The sequence below is a fragment of the Muntiacus reevesi genome, chromosome 10 (assembly GCF_963930625.1).
Source record: "Muntiacus reevesi chromosome 10, mMunRee1.1, whole genome shotgun sequence".
Taxonomy (NCBI): Eukaryota; Metazoa; Chordata; class Mammalia; order Artiodactyla; family Cervidae; genus Muntiacus; species Muntiacus reevesi.
This window is the reverse complement of record NC_089258.1, coordinates 31,116,613-31,133,806: the sequence shown is the minus strand read 5'-3', so window position 1 is coordinate 31,133,806 and position 17,194 is coordinate 31,116,613. Positions and strand designations below refer to the sequence as shown.

The following is a 17,194-nucleotide window of genomic DNA, read 5'->3' as shown; positions in this document are numbered from 1 at the left end:
ATAAATTTTAAAAAAATACATAACAATAAATGTTGGCAAGGATGTGGAAACATTAGAACCTGTGTGCATTGTTGGTGGGAAAGTAAATTGGCGCAGCCACTTGTGTAAAGCAGGATGGTGGTTCCTCAAATAATTAGGCAGAGAATTAATATGTGTGTTAGTCACTCAGTTGTATTTGACTCTTTATGACCCCATGAACTGTAGCCCGCCAGGCTCCTCTGTTCATGGAATGAATGTATGATCCAGAAATTTCACTGCTGGGTATATATATGTCCAAAAGAATTGAAAGCAGTAACTCAAATAGATGGGGCTTCCCAGGCGGCATTAGTGGTAAAGAATGTAGGAGATGTAAAAGATGAGGGTTCGATTCCTAGGTCGGGAAGATCCCCAGGAGGAGGAAGTAGCAACCCACTCTAGTATTCTTGCCTGGAGAAAACCATGGACAGAGGAACATGGCAGGCTACAGTCCTTTGAGGGTCGCACAGAGTTGGATACGATTAATATGACTTAGCATGCATGCACTCAAATAGATATTTGTACACTCATGTTCAGGTGGCGCTAGTGGTAAAGAGCCTGCCTGCCAATGCAGGAGACATAAGAGATGCAGGTTGATCCCTGAGGCGGGAAGATCCCCTGAAGGAGGGCATGGCAATCCACTCCAGTATTCTTGCCTGGAGAATCCCATGGACAGAGGAACCTGGAGGGCTACAGTCCATAGGGTCGCACAGAGTCAGACATGACTGAAGTGACTTAGCATGTACGCAGAGGTGAAGACTCCATGAAATAAGAGCAAACTGGCACACTGGCCATAGAAAATGCATCCATCATGGCTGTATCAATTTACATTCTCACCAACAGTGCAAGAGGATTACCTTTTCTTCACATCCTCTCCAGCATTTATTGTTTGATTTTTTTTGACAATGGGCGTTCTGACTAGTGTGAAGTGGTACATCACTTGGAGGGGGGGAAAATGCATTCAGTTTCTAAATGAAACTTATCTTTTCAGTAAACTCAGAGGCTGAGGGTCCCATTTAACCCATATCTCTTTTGTGAGTGTTAATTTTTTCACAAAGTCCAGTTCAAGTATCATCTCCTCCCAATCTCCCTGACTTGCTAGATAGAACCAAATACCCTTTTCTTTAACCTGAGGTCATCCCATTTATGTCACTCTTATAGCACTTCCCACACATATGCTCTTAGAATGATTTGTGTATGTTTCTGTCCCATGCTAAGTTGTAATAAACCTTGACCTTTGGGTCAGGAACCATGTCTCAGACCTCTCTATCTGGAGGGCTAGCACATTGACTAATGTATTGTTTAAATGAACCAAACTCTATTTCTGAGACCTTTATAAAATGCATAAATTTTCTTTAAAGATTGAGAAGAGAATAGCTGAAAGAAGAGGGCAGAATTTTTAGGTGAGATGACATCTTTTATATTTTATATCTAGGCATTGAGACCCGCCCTTTCCTCCAACTTTGCACTAAAATAACTGTTAAAATATACAGAATGCAGTACAAAGAAATAAAGAGTGAAAAGTATTAATAGTTAAGAGACATAGATGGACAAAAATTAATACACTTCTAATAGAGGTCCAGAAAAATAAAATTGAAGAAATAGCATAGAAGTAATATGTAAAGGGGAAAGTTGCTGATTATTTTTCAAACTTGAAAAATAAAGCAGAATATTCAGGTTGAAAGTTTCCACAAAGCATAAAGCCAGATAAACAAAAATTAATTCATTCTTAGATACACTAAATTAAAACTGTAGAAAAAGATAAAGAAAATCTTAAACCTTACTAGAAAGAAAAGAAGGCAGTTAGGCTCCCTTGGTATTATTTGGCAACAACTGATACCAAAAGGCATTGGAGTAATAGTTTTAAAAGGCTGAGAAAAAAAATAACTGCTAGCCTGGAATTCTATAGCCAGCTTAGATAATCATTTTTTTAAATGAAGACAAAATAAACATGCAGACAAGTGTTTACCACTGAGACCTTCTCTGAAACAATTACCAAAAGTATATAATCTCTGTAAGAAATAACTTGTACCCAAAAGAAAGGGGCCAGGGACAAGAAACTATAGTAAGCATTTGTCGTTGTTCAGTCACTAAGTCATGTCTGATTCTTTTGCGACCCCATGGACTGTAATCTGCCAGGCTCCTCTGTCCATGGGATTTTCTAGGCAAGAATACTGGAGTAGGTTGCCATTCCTTCTTCAGGGGTCTTCCAGACCCATGGATCGAACCTGCATCTCCTGGATTGGCAGGAGAATTATTTACCACTGAGACACTATAGTAAGCATAGATGGTGGTAAAATGTAACTGCAGTTTTAGATATTGTGGAATATATTTTTGCAAAAGCTCAATAATTTTTCTGTTTAAAAAAAGTGGAACTAGAATTCTAGATAAACAATTATAAGATGAAAGTATAGGGAAGAAGTTCAGCATATTGTCAAAACACTCTGAGTTCTTTACTGTATGCAGGAAGATGACAAATACTGAATAACTACAAACATGGGAAGATAATATAAAGTTAGAGGCATACTGTTAAATTTTCATTAATTCTTACCACCAAAATAATAGATTAAAAATTTAATTTTCCAAAACAGCAGGAGAACAAAAGGAACTAAAACTGTATCAATTTAAAAAAAATGAAGAAGCAGAAAAGGAGGATAAATGAGCCGAGAACAGGTATGGTTAACAGAAGATACAAGTTAATTTGGAATAAACATGCCCAAATACATCTGAAATCACAGTAAACATCCATGGTATGAACTGATCTGTAGAAAGACAGATACATGATTTAAAAACACAAAGACATATCTAATTATTTTAAAACAAATGTTGCAAATAAAGAGAATGGAAAATACATATGAAGTAAACACTACTCAGTGATAATGCAATAGAGTAATAGTACTAATATAAGATGAACTTCAATATAAAGTGATAAGTAAGCATTTGAAGAGTGAAGAAAGACTTCTTAATGATAAAAGAAACAATCCATCAACAAGGTAACAATCATGACATTTAATTATTTAAAAATATATACTCAGGACCTCTGGTGGTCCAGTGGTTAAAGAATCTGCTTTGCAATGCAGGGGATGCAGTTTCAATCCCTGGTCCAGGAATTAAGATCCCACATGCTGCTGGGCAACTGAAGCCCATGTGTACCACAATTGCACTGAGCCTGCAACCCCACAGCTAGAGAGTCCATGGGCTGCAATGAAAGGTCCCAAGTGTCACAGCTAAGACCTGGTACAGCCAAATTAAGTAAGTAAATAAGTAATGTAATAAATATAGACTCAAATAAACAAATCAGACTTAAGTTAGTATTACCAGGAGATATTATAATGGAGTAATAGGCACCAAAAATTTTAAAGAAAATTATACACACATACACACATAGAAGAGAATGGAAAAATGGATGAATTCCAAGATGTTATTATCATTTATCTTCTAGTTGTGAGCATGATGTATAATTTTTTATCTTTGTCTTGCTATATCTTATAGCAAAATATTACAAGACATACTATATAATATTAAAATATATAAAATTAGTATATATTATCAGGCTTCCCTGGTGGCTTAATAATAAAAACCCAACTGCCAATGCAGGAGATGCAGGCTCAAATCCCTGGGTTGAGAAAATCCCCTGGAGAAGGAAATGGCAACCCATTCCAGTATTGGATATTCCCTTGCCTGGGAAATTCCATGAACAGAGGATCCTGGCAGGTTAAAGTCCTTGGGGTCGCAAAGAGTTGAACATGACTGAGCACGGACATGAATATGTACTATCTTCATAATAAAAATTATAGGACATAATCAGAATGCCACAGAAATGTTAATTTTCCAATGCAATGGAAGCAAATTTGTAATTGATAAAAGTTTTAGAAAGTCAACCTCTTAAAAAAGGTAAATTTTTCTAAACAACTGATGAACAAAATAAATGATCTATTGCATAATCACATACATAGTGATTAAAAACATCATATGATAATAAGGTTGCAGGTAATGATGGGTCCAAAAGATAATAGATAATATTGAATGCTTTCATTGTTTAAAAAGAAAGAGACTACTGAGGAATTACTTCCCTGGTGGCTCAGTGGTAAAGAACCTGCCTGCCAATGCAGGAGATGGGGGTTTGATCCCTAAGTGAGGAATATCCCCTGGAGAAGGAAATGACAACCCACTCCAGTATTCTTGCCTGGGAAATCCCACAGACAAAGGAGCATGGCAGGTTACCATCTATGGGGTTGCAAAAGAGTCAGACATGACTTAGTGACTAAATAGCAACAACAAAACTGAGGAATTAGACAGTGAGAAGCTCTAGCCCAGGGATTGAATCCAAATCCCTGCTCCATCACTTCCCATCTCCACTGAGTCACTTAACTAGTTGCCTTGGCATCTTTAGCTGTAGGCAGAGATAACAATAAAACCATTACATAAGCCCGACATCAAGAGCCTCGATAGAAGTGAAAGAGGAGAGTGAAAAAGTTGGCTTAAAGCTCAACATTCAGAAAACTAAGATCATGGCATCCAGCCCCATCACTTCATGGCAAATAGTTGGGGAAACAATGGAAACAGTGACAGACTTTATTTTCTTGGGCTCCAAAATCACTGCAGATGGTGACTGCAGCTGTGAAATTAAAAGACATTTGCTGCTTGGAAGAAAAGCTATGACAAACCTAGACAGCATATTAAAAAGCAGAGACATTACTTTGCCAACAAAGGTCTGTCTAGTCAAGGCTATGGTTTTTCCAGCAGTCATGTATGGATGACTGTTGTCATCCATACATGGACTGTAAAGAAAGCTGAGCACCGAAGAACTGATGCTTTTGAACTGTGGTGTTGGAGAAGACTCTTGAGAGTCCCTTGGACTGCAAGATCAAACCAGTCAATCCATAAGGAAATCAACCCTGAATATTCATTGGAAGGACTGATGCTGAAGCTAAAACTCCAATACTTTGGCCACCTGATGCGAAGAACTGACTCATTGAAAAAGACCCTGATGCTGGGAAAGATTGAAGGTTGGAGGAGAAGGGATTGACAGAGGATGAGATGGTTGGATGGCATCACTGACTCAATAGACATGAATTTGAGCAAGCTCTAGGAGTTGGTGATGAACAGGGAAGCCTGGCGTGCTGCAGTCCATGGGGGTCACAAAGAGTCGGACATGACTGAGCAACTGGACTGACTAAAGCTTGACATGATGATTACGTACAGTAAATAAATGTACACAAAGCATTTGACATTGTTCTTGGCCTATAGGGAGTAGTCTATGTTATTTTATTCCACAATTTAGAGACAGAAACCTGAACTATTGAGTTATTCTCCTGGTTTCTGTGGCTCAGCAGGTAGAGAATCCACATACAATGCAGGAGACACAAGAGATGCAGGTTCGATTCCTGCACCAGGAAGATCCCCTGGAGGAGGAAATGCTAACCCAATCCAGTACTCTTGCCTGAAAAACCCCATGGACAGAGAAGTCTGATGGGCTACAGTCCAAAGGGTGGCAAAGAGTCAGACATGACGGAGCACCTAAGCATCCCCCCCAAAAAAATCTCAAAATGGAAAGGCATATAGATGAATTTCACTGCACAGAACAGAATAATTGTACTACTGCCTGTACAAAAGTGGAAAAAGAGGCTCACAGCTTTGTCTTCTGTGGTGTGCTGGAACTGGCTTATACTGGCTTGCAAGTGTCAAGTGTTAACTTTTCAGAAATGTAACAAGGCAATTGAATAGAGCCACTATTTAAAACTAAATTATCTAAATTTCCGTTTAAAATAACTATGTTAAAAACAAAGAAGTAATACTCAACATTTATCACTTCCTGATTATTTTACTACATTTTTCTATTATCTGTGTTATTGGAGTTATTTACACCTAATGTCTATAGAAATTACGTACACAGCTGTGCTACTGTACATCTCCTCCCAGCTCAGCCTTTATTGGTACCTTGAAGTTGGCTAAGATTGAAGCATTTGCACTACAGCAGTCAACAAATGCCACATATCAGGGCCTTTTTTTTTCCCTCAGAGAGGCACTAGCTCATGAGCATATTCTATATTGTCAATATCTTCAAATCTTACCATTTACAATGACTGTATAAATAGCATCCTGTTTATGTAGCAGTTCCTGGTAGGCAGCAGAATTCCATAAACAATCTTTTTATATCTACTTTTTAGGGTATTAATATGTTAATAGTCCTGAAAGTATGGGTGACTTTCTCTCTTAGACTTTTGCATATCTTGTGTTTTCAGTTATCATTCTTAATGCCAGGTATTATTTTTACTAAAACCCCTAAACTTGATTCATTGGTTTCTTCTCATTCAATATGCAGATCCAGAAGTGACAGAGGAAGCATATATACTATTGATGTTATCTTTCCAGGGAAGTGGTACAAACTCTGTTGAGGTCAGTTAAAATCAGAGAAATAAATCTTGGAATGTCTTGACAAGCTTAAACATGGAGAAATGCATGAGTTGTCACTGAGAACAGCTTCCCTTAGTGTTCAGTGGCACGATGGTTTCTTGTGAGGTTTGATTATGTTTTTAATAAGGTTAACAGCTAAAATTGATTAAGAACCTGCCATCAGCCACGAGTTATACTTTTCGTTCATGATCTTATTTATTTATCACAATAAACATAAAAGCAGATACTATTATTATTCTCATTTGCAGTTGAGGAATGAAGGCTATGCAAGGTAGTAACTTATCTAAACAAAATAAGAGCAGGAAGTGATAGAACTGAATTTCATGGGTAAGGTTGATTTAAAATTCTTATCTTTTAACTCTAAGTATACCATGTCTTTGTTTTAGTACTAGTTACTCACAGATAAGGGAAAAAATAAGACTGATGTGAATATCAATTTCTATAGGCAAAGGATTGTTGGTTAAGCCCACCTTGCTCACAGTCCAAAATTATCCAAACAAATCGCTTTTAAATTTTTACTGACACAATCACATAGTTGTATTTAATGATGTTTATAGAATCAGCAGACTGTCTCTGTTTGTTTTCTTTCTGCTGTCCAGCTTTCATCTCGGCCAGAGCCTTTTTAAACTGGGACACTATTTCTCCCTTCTTTCCAAGGACCACATGAACAACAAATACATAAAAATGAACACAGTGCTTTTCTGTACCCAAAGAGTAACTGAACTTGAATACTGGCTGCTGGATGAGGCAATTGTAAGCTATCCTTTTATGGATTGTAACATACCAACTTCGGATCGACCGTTTGCTGATTGACATAACCAAATAACCGAGTAAGCAGTCAGATGTATTTGCTCCTTTCTGTTCTAGTAAAATTAAAGTTCAGACTTGGAACATGTTCATGCTTTTCTAGCATCATGAATACAGTATTGCTTTTTCAGTATGAGAAAACACATGGGTATTAGAAATTTTTCAAATCCCCCAAAGAAAGAGGTATTCAGTATTGCTCATCATTTGTTATATTTTAGAAACTGACACATACTTCTGGTGATGTAATCAAATATGTTATTTTTTTTTATTATGAAGTTTCTGGAACTTACATAAGGTTCATTGATAATCTCAATAGTTGCTGTGCTGTGTTTAGTCACTTATTAATGCCATATCATTAATTCTTTGTCACAAAACATACTCTTGGTCTTTGCCTTCAGAAATGACACTGGGGACAGGAAGGTAGGAATTCTGGGTCAGTCTGTTAGAATTTCTGAAATGACCTCTCCTAGGGGCATCCCTTCGGTATTAAGGCGTGATTTCATAGGGACTCATCTAAAATGTGCCTGTTCCCCAGGAGGGGTCATTTCACCAGTCATTGACAGTCTTCAGCATAGCATATAACATTGTAAGCTGAATACTGATAGGTACTTCATCTTAGGAGAAAACTGAGGCTCACAGTGAAGACCTGCTTTTCTGAAAGGCAAACAAAAAGGCATTGGGGACTAGAAAAAGGAAGTTGATCTTAACATTCTTTTCCAGGCCTGAAGTATCCTCCTTTCACTTTCTTCATTTTTTGGCCTAGACTGCATGCTCTGTTGCCATATAATCCCAGCTCCCTTACCCTGCAGCCCTTTAGCTGCACTGACCCTGGAAAGTACCAGTCTTGAACTAATCCAACCAGCTGTCCTCACTGCTCCTGTGTTCACAAAGTTATTGTTGAATAAAGTCATACAAGGGTGAAGATCAGGACCAATTACGGGGGTGCAGTCCCCAACCCCAGCATGGACATGTGGTCCTTCTACATTCTCTGGCCCACTTCTCTCATCTCTCTGAATGGGATCACTTCCTTTAGGTCCTCTACTCATCCCTCACTTATCACTTTCCCCTGATAACCTCATGTCCTATTTCACCGAGAAGTTGCCTACTTCACCACTGGATTTGTGGTAAAAATCTTGCCATTTCTTCACTTTGTTCTTTAAAGTCAATAATATTTAAAGCAACTGTTGTTTCCCCAAATATGGAATGAGTTACTCTTTCAGTGTACGTCAATATAAAACATTCATCCAGTACTTGGTGTCCCGGATTTCAGTGACAGCTGTGCCCGTTCAGACTTAGTCATATGTTGAATCTGTGAATCCTATCCCTGTATATATATGATTTAGAAGAAGTTACTAACATATTTCTAAAGATAAATCACTTAAGACTCAGAACCTCTAGGTATGATAGTAATGGGATAATTTTAAGGGTGGAGTTTGGACAGGAGTTCTTTGTGCATAGAACAGATTCAGAGCTGTTTCATGAACTCCCATCCTCCTACAGAAAATCCCACTGTACACTTAGTACTCCCTGATAAAGTGTTAAATATTTTTGAAGAATGTGGTTAAGGCGAATGTTCAATGAAATGTTGGCTATTTTCAAACATGACTGTTGATAAAATTCTCCTCCTTGTGGTTTGATGCTGAGCTCATGATTGAAAGTATCACCAGGTGAAATGGTTCAGAAAGATAGTGACCTTTCCCTTTGTCTTTGAACATTAGAAATCTCAATTAAACTAAAACTATAATAATAAGCTATGCTACAAAGTTGGTTATTAATTTTATTGAAGAAATAATATGCTGATGATTGGAAAATAATCCACAGAATACTCTTGCACTATTTTAACTGTGTCAGTTTAATTTATGATATATTATGGTGCAGATGCTTTGATTCATTCACAATAAAGGACTTAGGAAAAAGGTGTACCATCTGAAAAACCTCTTCCCATTATTGCCTTCTGCCAAGAATAGAGAAAACAACTTGAGATATTTGTGTAGCATAATTTCATTACTGTTAATAGTATTAAAATAATCACATATTAATGTGTTTTTGTACCAACATATTCCATGCACTTCAACATGTAAAATGTTAAGGATTGTATTTTCATGATAGTGTTTATTCTCAGAACTGGTAAGTGTAGTTAATGAATGTTTGCTCTTTCAGACCAGGTGTTCTGGCTAAGGCTGATGTTAAACCCATATTAACTTAGATTTTTCAATAATACTCAAATACTCTCTTTGAGTAGGATAGGCAAAAATATTGCTTTAATTTTTTGAGTTTACAATCTAATTAAAGCAGTAAATAAACTATGAACAAACAAATTTGGGGTAACAATCTGGTTGTTTTATTTAGAGGTCAGGATTTTGGCTTTGTTACATTTATGCCACTATATTTAGTGAAGTTTTCAAAATAGAAATAGTGTGCTTTACCTATAAAGTTTGGAAACTACAAATCATCTCTTTCTAGATAGAAATTAAGAGGTTGGGTTTGGTTTTTCTCATTCATGGGATTCTAATTTGAATCAGAAAATCAATTGTCATGTTCCTTGTAAGCCTGGATTTCAGTACATTTTAGCATCTAGCCATGTCATTTTTATGTAACTTCATGGTTTAGAATAGCACAAATAATTTTACAACAATCCATAAGTCCAAATATCCAGGTGCTGCCCTTCCGGACATCCGTTGTATGATCAGGAAGTATTAAAATAATCTGAAGCCAATGTTAGGTCTTTCTGGCTATTATTAGCTGTTTGAAAAGATATAGATTCTCTTTTTAAGGTACTAGAGGTACCTTAAAGTATTAGTTGACAAAAGCTTAAATGCATTGAAAGATACCCTTCTGTGCACATAAAATAGATAAAGAAAGCAATGAAACAACATAAATCTATGAAATCAGACTGTTGGTAAAGAAAGCTCTATCCTCTTAGTATGTGAATTTTGACCTTATGCTTCCAGAAATTCTAGTGAACCACAAAATCTATGCTATGTTTTCGATCTAACATACACTATAACTGCGTTCGCTTATCTTCACAATACAAACCCATTCAGTTCTTTGGTAAAGTAATATGAAAGGAAAATAATCCATTTGGATGTGTCATAAATTCACAGAACTCTTTTTACTCTACTGTACTGTGTTCAATTCCCTGGTGGCTCAATGGTAAAGAATCTGCCTACCAATGCAAGAGACCAATGTGGGGGTTCAATCCCTGGGTTGGGAAGATTCCCTGGAGAAGAAAATGGCAACCCGCTCCAGTATCCTTGCCTGGAGAATCCCATGGACAGAGGAGCCTGACGGGCTACAGCTCATGGGTTCGCAAAAGAACTGGACATGACTGAGCTACTAAACAACAGTCCATTTAATCAGAAAACTTTTTTATCTTATTCTATTTGCTTTCTCATGTCTTTGTAAAAAGACTTCAATGAAGCCCTCAGTCACTTCGCAAATCACCTATTTTCCTGTCTTTCTTCCTGATTTGAAATACACTAGTCTCAGTTTCATAATACACTGGCCAGAAACTGTGGACATTCTTGCTACTGCAACAGGTGTTTGTCAGTTTCTTAAGTTGCTTTCCTTTCCCCTGAGGTGGTGTTATTTCCGGTACATTCCAAAGCCTCTGGAAAAAAAACCTTTCACAGTCTCTTGCCAAACCAAATCATGACTCCAGCTTCCTATGGAGAACCCGTTGTTCTTCAGACTTTTATAGGCAACTTGTGTGCATCTTTCTCTAATTTTCCTTTGGGAGGAACTCAAGTATTGGTTAAGAGTTTTGCAAAGCTGAAATTGAAAATGGAAGTGATTTTTGCTCAGAGGCAAACACTCTGGATGTCTGGGAGTGGGATTGATATATTCCTGGCAAACCTGATGTAAAAAGGTTTTCATCATCCATTTAGACCACCCTGAAGTTTGACATACACATAAACAAACTGACCTCAATAACTTGCAGTCTACCTGTTAATGTTCCGCTTACAAGTTAAGCACGGGACGGATAGCAGTAGAATGAAGACCATCCATCAATTGCTTATTTATATAGCTTTCTCCCTGTCCATATACTGCACCCCCACTTCACCAAGTAAAACCCAAGCCTGCCATCATGAATTAGTCATGATCGGAACACACGCATGCACTTTCAAACTGTCACAAGGCAACAGGAGACAAGAATGCTAAAACCAACCTTTTGGAAGTTTCTCAGTCCCGCTGAAGGCAACCAAAGTAAGAATATGTACCAGTGGAATGTTGACGAACTCTCTCATGATTAATCCAGGCTCAGGCAGCAGAAAGTTCTTTCTGGACAACGCAAGGAAAAGGCCTCCACCGTTTACATTTTAAAGCATAGTTTGTTCCAAAAGGGTCGTCTGCTAATGACTGTTTGTGTCAGCAGCTCCACTGGCTCTAAGTATAATCAGGAATTCTCAGACTTGGCTGTAATGATAGACACGGCCAGCTGGTGAGTATCCCCTTAGGCCAGTAATGCAAGTGTGCAAGTGTAGGGCTGGAGGAACAAGGGAAAGAAAATCCCTCTAGAATCCCTTTTAAGACAGTAGCAGAAGGACAATACCAGATGCCTTTTGTAACCATCGTTGTATTCCCTGAGATATAGTTTTCCTGATCTTCTGAGTCAGCTCATCATCTCTCCTGCACTTATCTCAGAACTCTGGATGTATGTGAGCATAATTCCTCCCCATCTCTCACTCCCCACCCACATCCATCCCATATTTAACTCCTACAGATTGTACCAACTTGATATGCCTTGATTTCCTCCGCTCCTTTGACTCTCACTAGTCTCAGCCTATCCCAGCCTCCCTTTCAGACATTCATCTTCTTGGAATGATGGTGGTAACCTCCCATCTGTTCTCTCTGCCTTATGTCTTACTGTCCTCTAGGGTTACCCCGGTGACTCAGATGGTAGAGTCTGCCTGCAATGTAGGAGACCCGGGTTTGATCTCTGGGTCGGGAAGACCCCCTGGAGAAGGGAATGGTTACCCGCTCCAGTACTCTTGCCTGGAGATTTCCATAGACAGAGGAGCCTGGTGGACTATAGTCCATGGGGTCACAAGGAGTTGGACATGACTGAGTGACTAACACTTTCACTAATCTCTTTTTAGATCACCTGTCCTACTCAAATGTCTTCAGTGGCTCTTCATCACATAAAAAAAATTCAGATCTCTCTAATATGACAAAAGAAGGCCTGATGGACTCTACCTACCTGTTTAGCCCCATCTGTTATAATCCCTGTCTCTATTTTAATATGTAGCAACCTACTGATGGTTCACTGAATACAGCTTTCAAGCCTCCATGAATTGTTCCTACTGTTTCCTCCTCTTGGAGTGCTTTCTCCTCCTCTCCAACTGGTTCCCACCTATCTCAAACTTGATCACTGTCTCCTGGGAGCTATTCCAGACTAAAACTCCCACATCTTCCCAAAGTTACCGTAGGCTTGCCTCCTCTGGGCTTCTCTGTTCTGTTGTGCATTTCTCTATCATTGCTCTTATCACATGGTTTTAAGGGTTTTTTCTGCTTGTGTTGGTGTCTCCCTTATTCTTTGGTCTCATGAGTCCAGTAAGTCAGCAGTCATGAACAGTTAGTTGCAGCAGATTCTTCCAAAACATTCTCCTAGGCAAACGGCTAGGAGTCGTTTCAGCCATACCGCTGAACGTATGTCTTGGAGACTTTTACGTGGTTAATATACTGCACTATCTCATTGCTTCTATTGGCTATGTAGATTTATAAATCATGGTGGTATAGTGGTATGTTTAACCACACCTCAGGCTCAGACAGTAAAGAATCTGCCTGCAACTGGGGAGACCTGGGTTCAGTCCCTGGATTGGGAAGATCCCCTGGAGAAGGAAACGACTACCCACTCCAGTATTCTTGGCTGGAGAATTCCATGGAAATAGGAGTCTAGCAGGCTACAGCCCATGGTGTCGCAGAGTTGGACACAACTGAGTGACTTTCACTTTCAGAAATATATAAGAGAATCCATTTCCCCACAATCTCATCAACACTTACCATTGAATTTTTACAGTTAAGTAGAATAAAAAGGGTATGATGTTGTCTTAGTTTACTTGTGTTCCACTCTTACTGTTGGTAATGAGAATTTTTTGTATATTTGTTATTCATTTTCCTCTTCTGTGACTTTTGTCTATTTTCCTCTTAAGTCTGTGTTTTATTAATTTATAGGAGTTTTAAAAAATACTCTGAATGAAATAATTTTATATCATTGATCCATTGTATATTTTGCAAATATATTCTATGTAGACTAGCTCTACTACCTGGACATAGTGATTGCTTCAGAAATGGACTTATGGCTCAAGCTGGCTTATAGCTCAAGGTCTCCCTGTTATTTTACTGGACATAATACAAAATAAACTCCTTCTTTTTAGATCACCACCTGTGAGGATTAGGTAAACCAAGGCTATTGGAGGCTTCCTGCTTCATTAATAGGAAATAATATGAAAGTCAGATGTATCCACTGATTTTCCTTGTTTTTGGAGTTAATAAATTCCTTTTTCTTTCTTGGCTTGGCTAATATGAATTTGATTCCTTAAATTGTGACTGAAATGATCCTGATGTAATTTATAATAGAAGAGATATAAATTTGATGTGGTTTCTGTTCTGAGAATATCCTTTGAATGCTATGTACCTCATGGGAAACTTTGACATTAGCTGAATGAGCACTTTTTTACTTTAATCTGAAATTTAGGAACCAGCAGGATGAAAAGACTTCAACCATTCCCACAAGCAGCTCTAGGGAGAGCACAAATTTCTGGAGATTTTGGATGACTATAGATCTGTGAACTTAAAGATAAACTCAGGATCACCACCAGCTATTAAGAAAGGAAAGTCCAAGGTGAGCAACTTAAGGGACCGCTTTCTTCAAATGTCCAGGAGGAAGATTTGGGAATAAACACTCTTCATTCTCTTTCCCTTTTCCCTAAAATATAGAACAAGCATTGATGGTGCTCATTTTGAGTTCAGTAGGAATTGCATTCTCTAGACTAGTGACCCTATTTCAAATTCCACCATGACCTGAGCCTGAAGGTGACAAGAATGCTGTGTGAAACTAAGCGGAGACCAAGCTCTGTTGAGGGAAAGCCAGAATGTGTGGACGAGGGCTGGTTTAAGATGAACCAGTCGATTTCTGTTTTGTATAGAAGTACACTTGTTTCATTTTTTCAGATTCCACCTATAAACAATATCATATGATATTTGTCTTTGGCTTACTTCATTTAGTATGATAATCTCTAGGTCTATCCATGTTGCTGCAAATGGTGTTATTTCTTTCTTTAGATGGCTGAGTAATACCCCATGGTATAAATACACCACATCTAAAAAATGATACAAACAAACTTATATACACAATAGAAATATACCCACAGACATAGAAAGAAAATTTATGGTTACCAAAGGGGAAGTGGGGGAAGGATAAATTAGGCATTTGGGATTGACATATGGAAACTATTGTATGTAGAATGGATAAACAATAAGGACTTACTGTGTAGCACAGGGAGTTATACTCAATATTTTATAATAACCTGTAAGATGAAAGAATCTGGAAAAAAAATGTGTGTGTGTATAGAACTGAATCACTTTTCTGTATACCTAACCTAACACAATATTTTGAATCAACTATACTTCAATTTAAAAAATTGGAAAAAACCAAAAACTAAATAAAATTAATCTGTTAGTTAATCTGTTTGCTAAGAGAATCCTGTGAAGAGTGTGGCTTAGGCGTGAACATGGCATCAGACCTCAAAATGTTGTAGCTGGAGGCTGTCAGCTAATTATTGTCCTTGCTGCAGTTTCTTGGACCCTGGATACAAAATGGTCTTCCATCCTACAATACAGGCAAATCTATTCCTTATAAAGTAGGCTCATTCAGCCACAGAGAGTGGAGATGGGGTGGCAGTCAATTATTTGACATCTTTTTGGAGCATGTGGATACAAAATGGCCCTCCATCCTACAATACAGGCAAACCTATTCCTTATAAAGTAGGCTCATTCAGCCACAGAGAGTGGAGATGGGGTGGCAGTCAATTATTTGACTTCTTTTTGGAGCATGTGGAGAGGCTATGGGGCTGATGGCCAGTCTTCCCTTTCATAAAATGCGCTCAGCCACCAAGTAAATTTGCCTTGCCACCTCTAGTATCTCTGCTTCTTCATCTCAAGAGCTGGCCGAGACACCAGGTAGCACCATGCTGTGCCATATCTTGAACTTGACACTGGATTTCAACCATACAGCAGCTGATGAGACTGGCCTCATGCCTGCTAGAATCAACGCATCACCAAATCAGTGCTCCTCGTCTACACCCTGCTCTCATACATCTGGTGACATTGGCAAGGAGCCCCTTCTGATAATGATCACAGGGGGCAATGACCTAGTCTTCTGCCTCATTGGTCAACAGTGGGTCAGAAATGCCATGTGGATCGCCCTTTCTAGAAAACTCCTGGGAAGTCAAAGAGTTCTATGTTCACAAATGAATGTAATGTCTGATTAAATATCAGGATGGCAGTGAGAGGTACATCAATATGTTGCAAACCCATACCTTATAAAAATCGGAGGGACTCTTAACATGATTGTTCAATGAATGAAGGAATTATATCGACTACCTACTATAGGCTGAACATTTGGCAGAAATCAATGGAGCAAGAAAAAATGTCTAGTGATGTAGTTAATATTATATGATTGTGTCAGTAATTAGTTCAGTTCAGTCACTCAGTCATGTCCAACTCTTTGTGACCACATGGACTGCAGCACGCCAGGCCTCCCTGTCCATCACCAACTCATGGAATTTACTCGAACTCATGTCCGTTGAGTCGGTGATGCCATCCAGCCATCTCATCCTCTGTCGTCCCCTTCTCCTCCTGCCTTCAATTTTTCCCAGCATCAGGGTCTTTTCAAATGAGTTGGCTCTTCGCATCAGGTGGCCAAAATATTGAAGTTTCAGCTTCAACATCAGTCCTTCCAATGAACATTCAGGACTGATTTTCTTTAGGATGGACTAAAGGAAATAATTAACTAAATTATAATCTAAAGAGATACATTATGCTGTGAAATTATATAAGAATTGAGCCTGACAGTCTGAGGGCTTGAGAAATGCTTCTCTGAGAAGGTACTAGGGAGGCTAAATCCTGCAGAATAAGTAAAAGCCAGATGGCTAAACTAGGGAGGTCTGGGAGTGGACCATAACCTTTAGTGGGCGAGGAATATGGAAATGACCCAGAACATGAAGGAACATGGTGATGTGATGGAAATGAAAGAGGGTCAGTATGTTTCGAGTAAAGAGTAGGGTAGAACCTACAGAGGCAGTTAGACAAGGTCATTCAGGATCTTTTATGTTTCAGTAAGGCCTTCATTCTAGGAGCAGGAAATTGTCATGGGAATGTAGACCACAGTTAAAGCTATAAAATGAATCAGCTGATGCTAAGAGGAGAGTGTAGATGAAGAGGAAACCCCAGAATTGAGCCATGAAACATCCAACCCTTTAAAAGTCAGTAAAAGATAAAGAATTAGAGAGAAAGATTGACAAGGAGCAGGTAGTGAGACAGGAAAAAAAAAAAAAAATGATGAGTGTAACCAAAGGGAAGGGAAGGGAAGAGAGCATTTCCAGGAGAGCCTACTTTCCAGGAATGTTCAGAATGCTACTGAGAGGTCGAGTAAGAAAGGTTCCCATTGAATTTAGCAGCATAGATGTATTTTATGATATTGATGAAGGGTAATCTCTGGGATATGGGGGATGAGGTAAGAAATCAGAGTGGTATACAGCGATTGAGGAATGAATAAGATGTGTGAAAGAGTATGTGAATATGATTCTCTCAAGACGAGTGATGTTGAAGGGGTAAAGAAAGTAAAGCAACTGGGGGGAGAGGTTGGATGAAGACAGAATTTTTACTTTTCATTTATTTTGAAGGTGTTCTGTGAAGTATCCTGTAGAGAGAAAGTGGTTAAAGACACAGGAGA

General features: G+C 38.5%; 1 protein-coding gene across 3 annotated transcripts in view; it reads right to left on the bottom strand.

The window, feature by feature from the left end:
• The window catches only part of MUSK (muscle associated receptor tyrosine kinase), a 91,333-nt gene extending 79,847 nt beyond the window's left edge, over positions 1 to 11,486 (bottom strand). For all 3 annotated transcript variants that reach the window (XM_065947145.1, XM_065947144.1, XM_065947147.1), the window contains exon 1: positions 11,408 to 11,486. In XM_065947145.1, the coding sequence (XP_065803217.1) occupies positions 11,408 to 11,486 (79 nt within the window). The remainder of the gene's footprint in view (positions 1 to 11,407) is intronic.
• Positions 11,487 to 17,194: the final 5,708 nt, after the last annotated feature.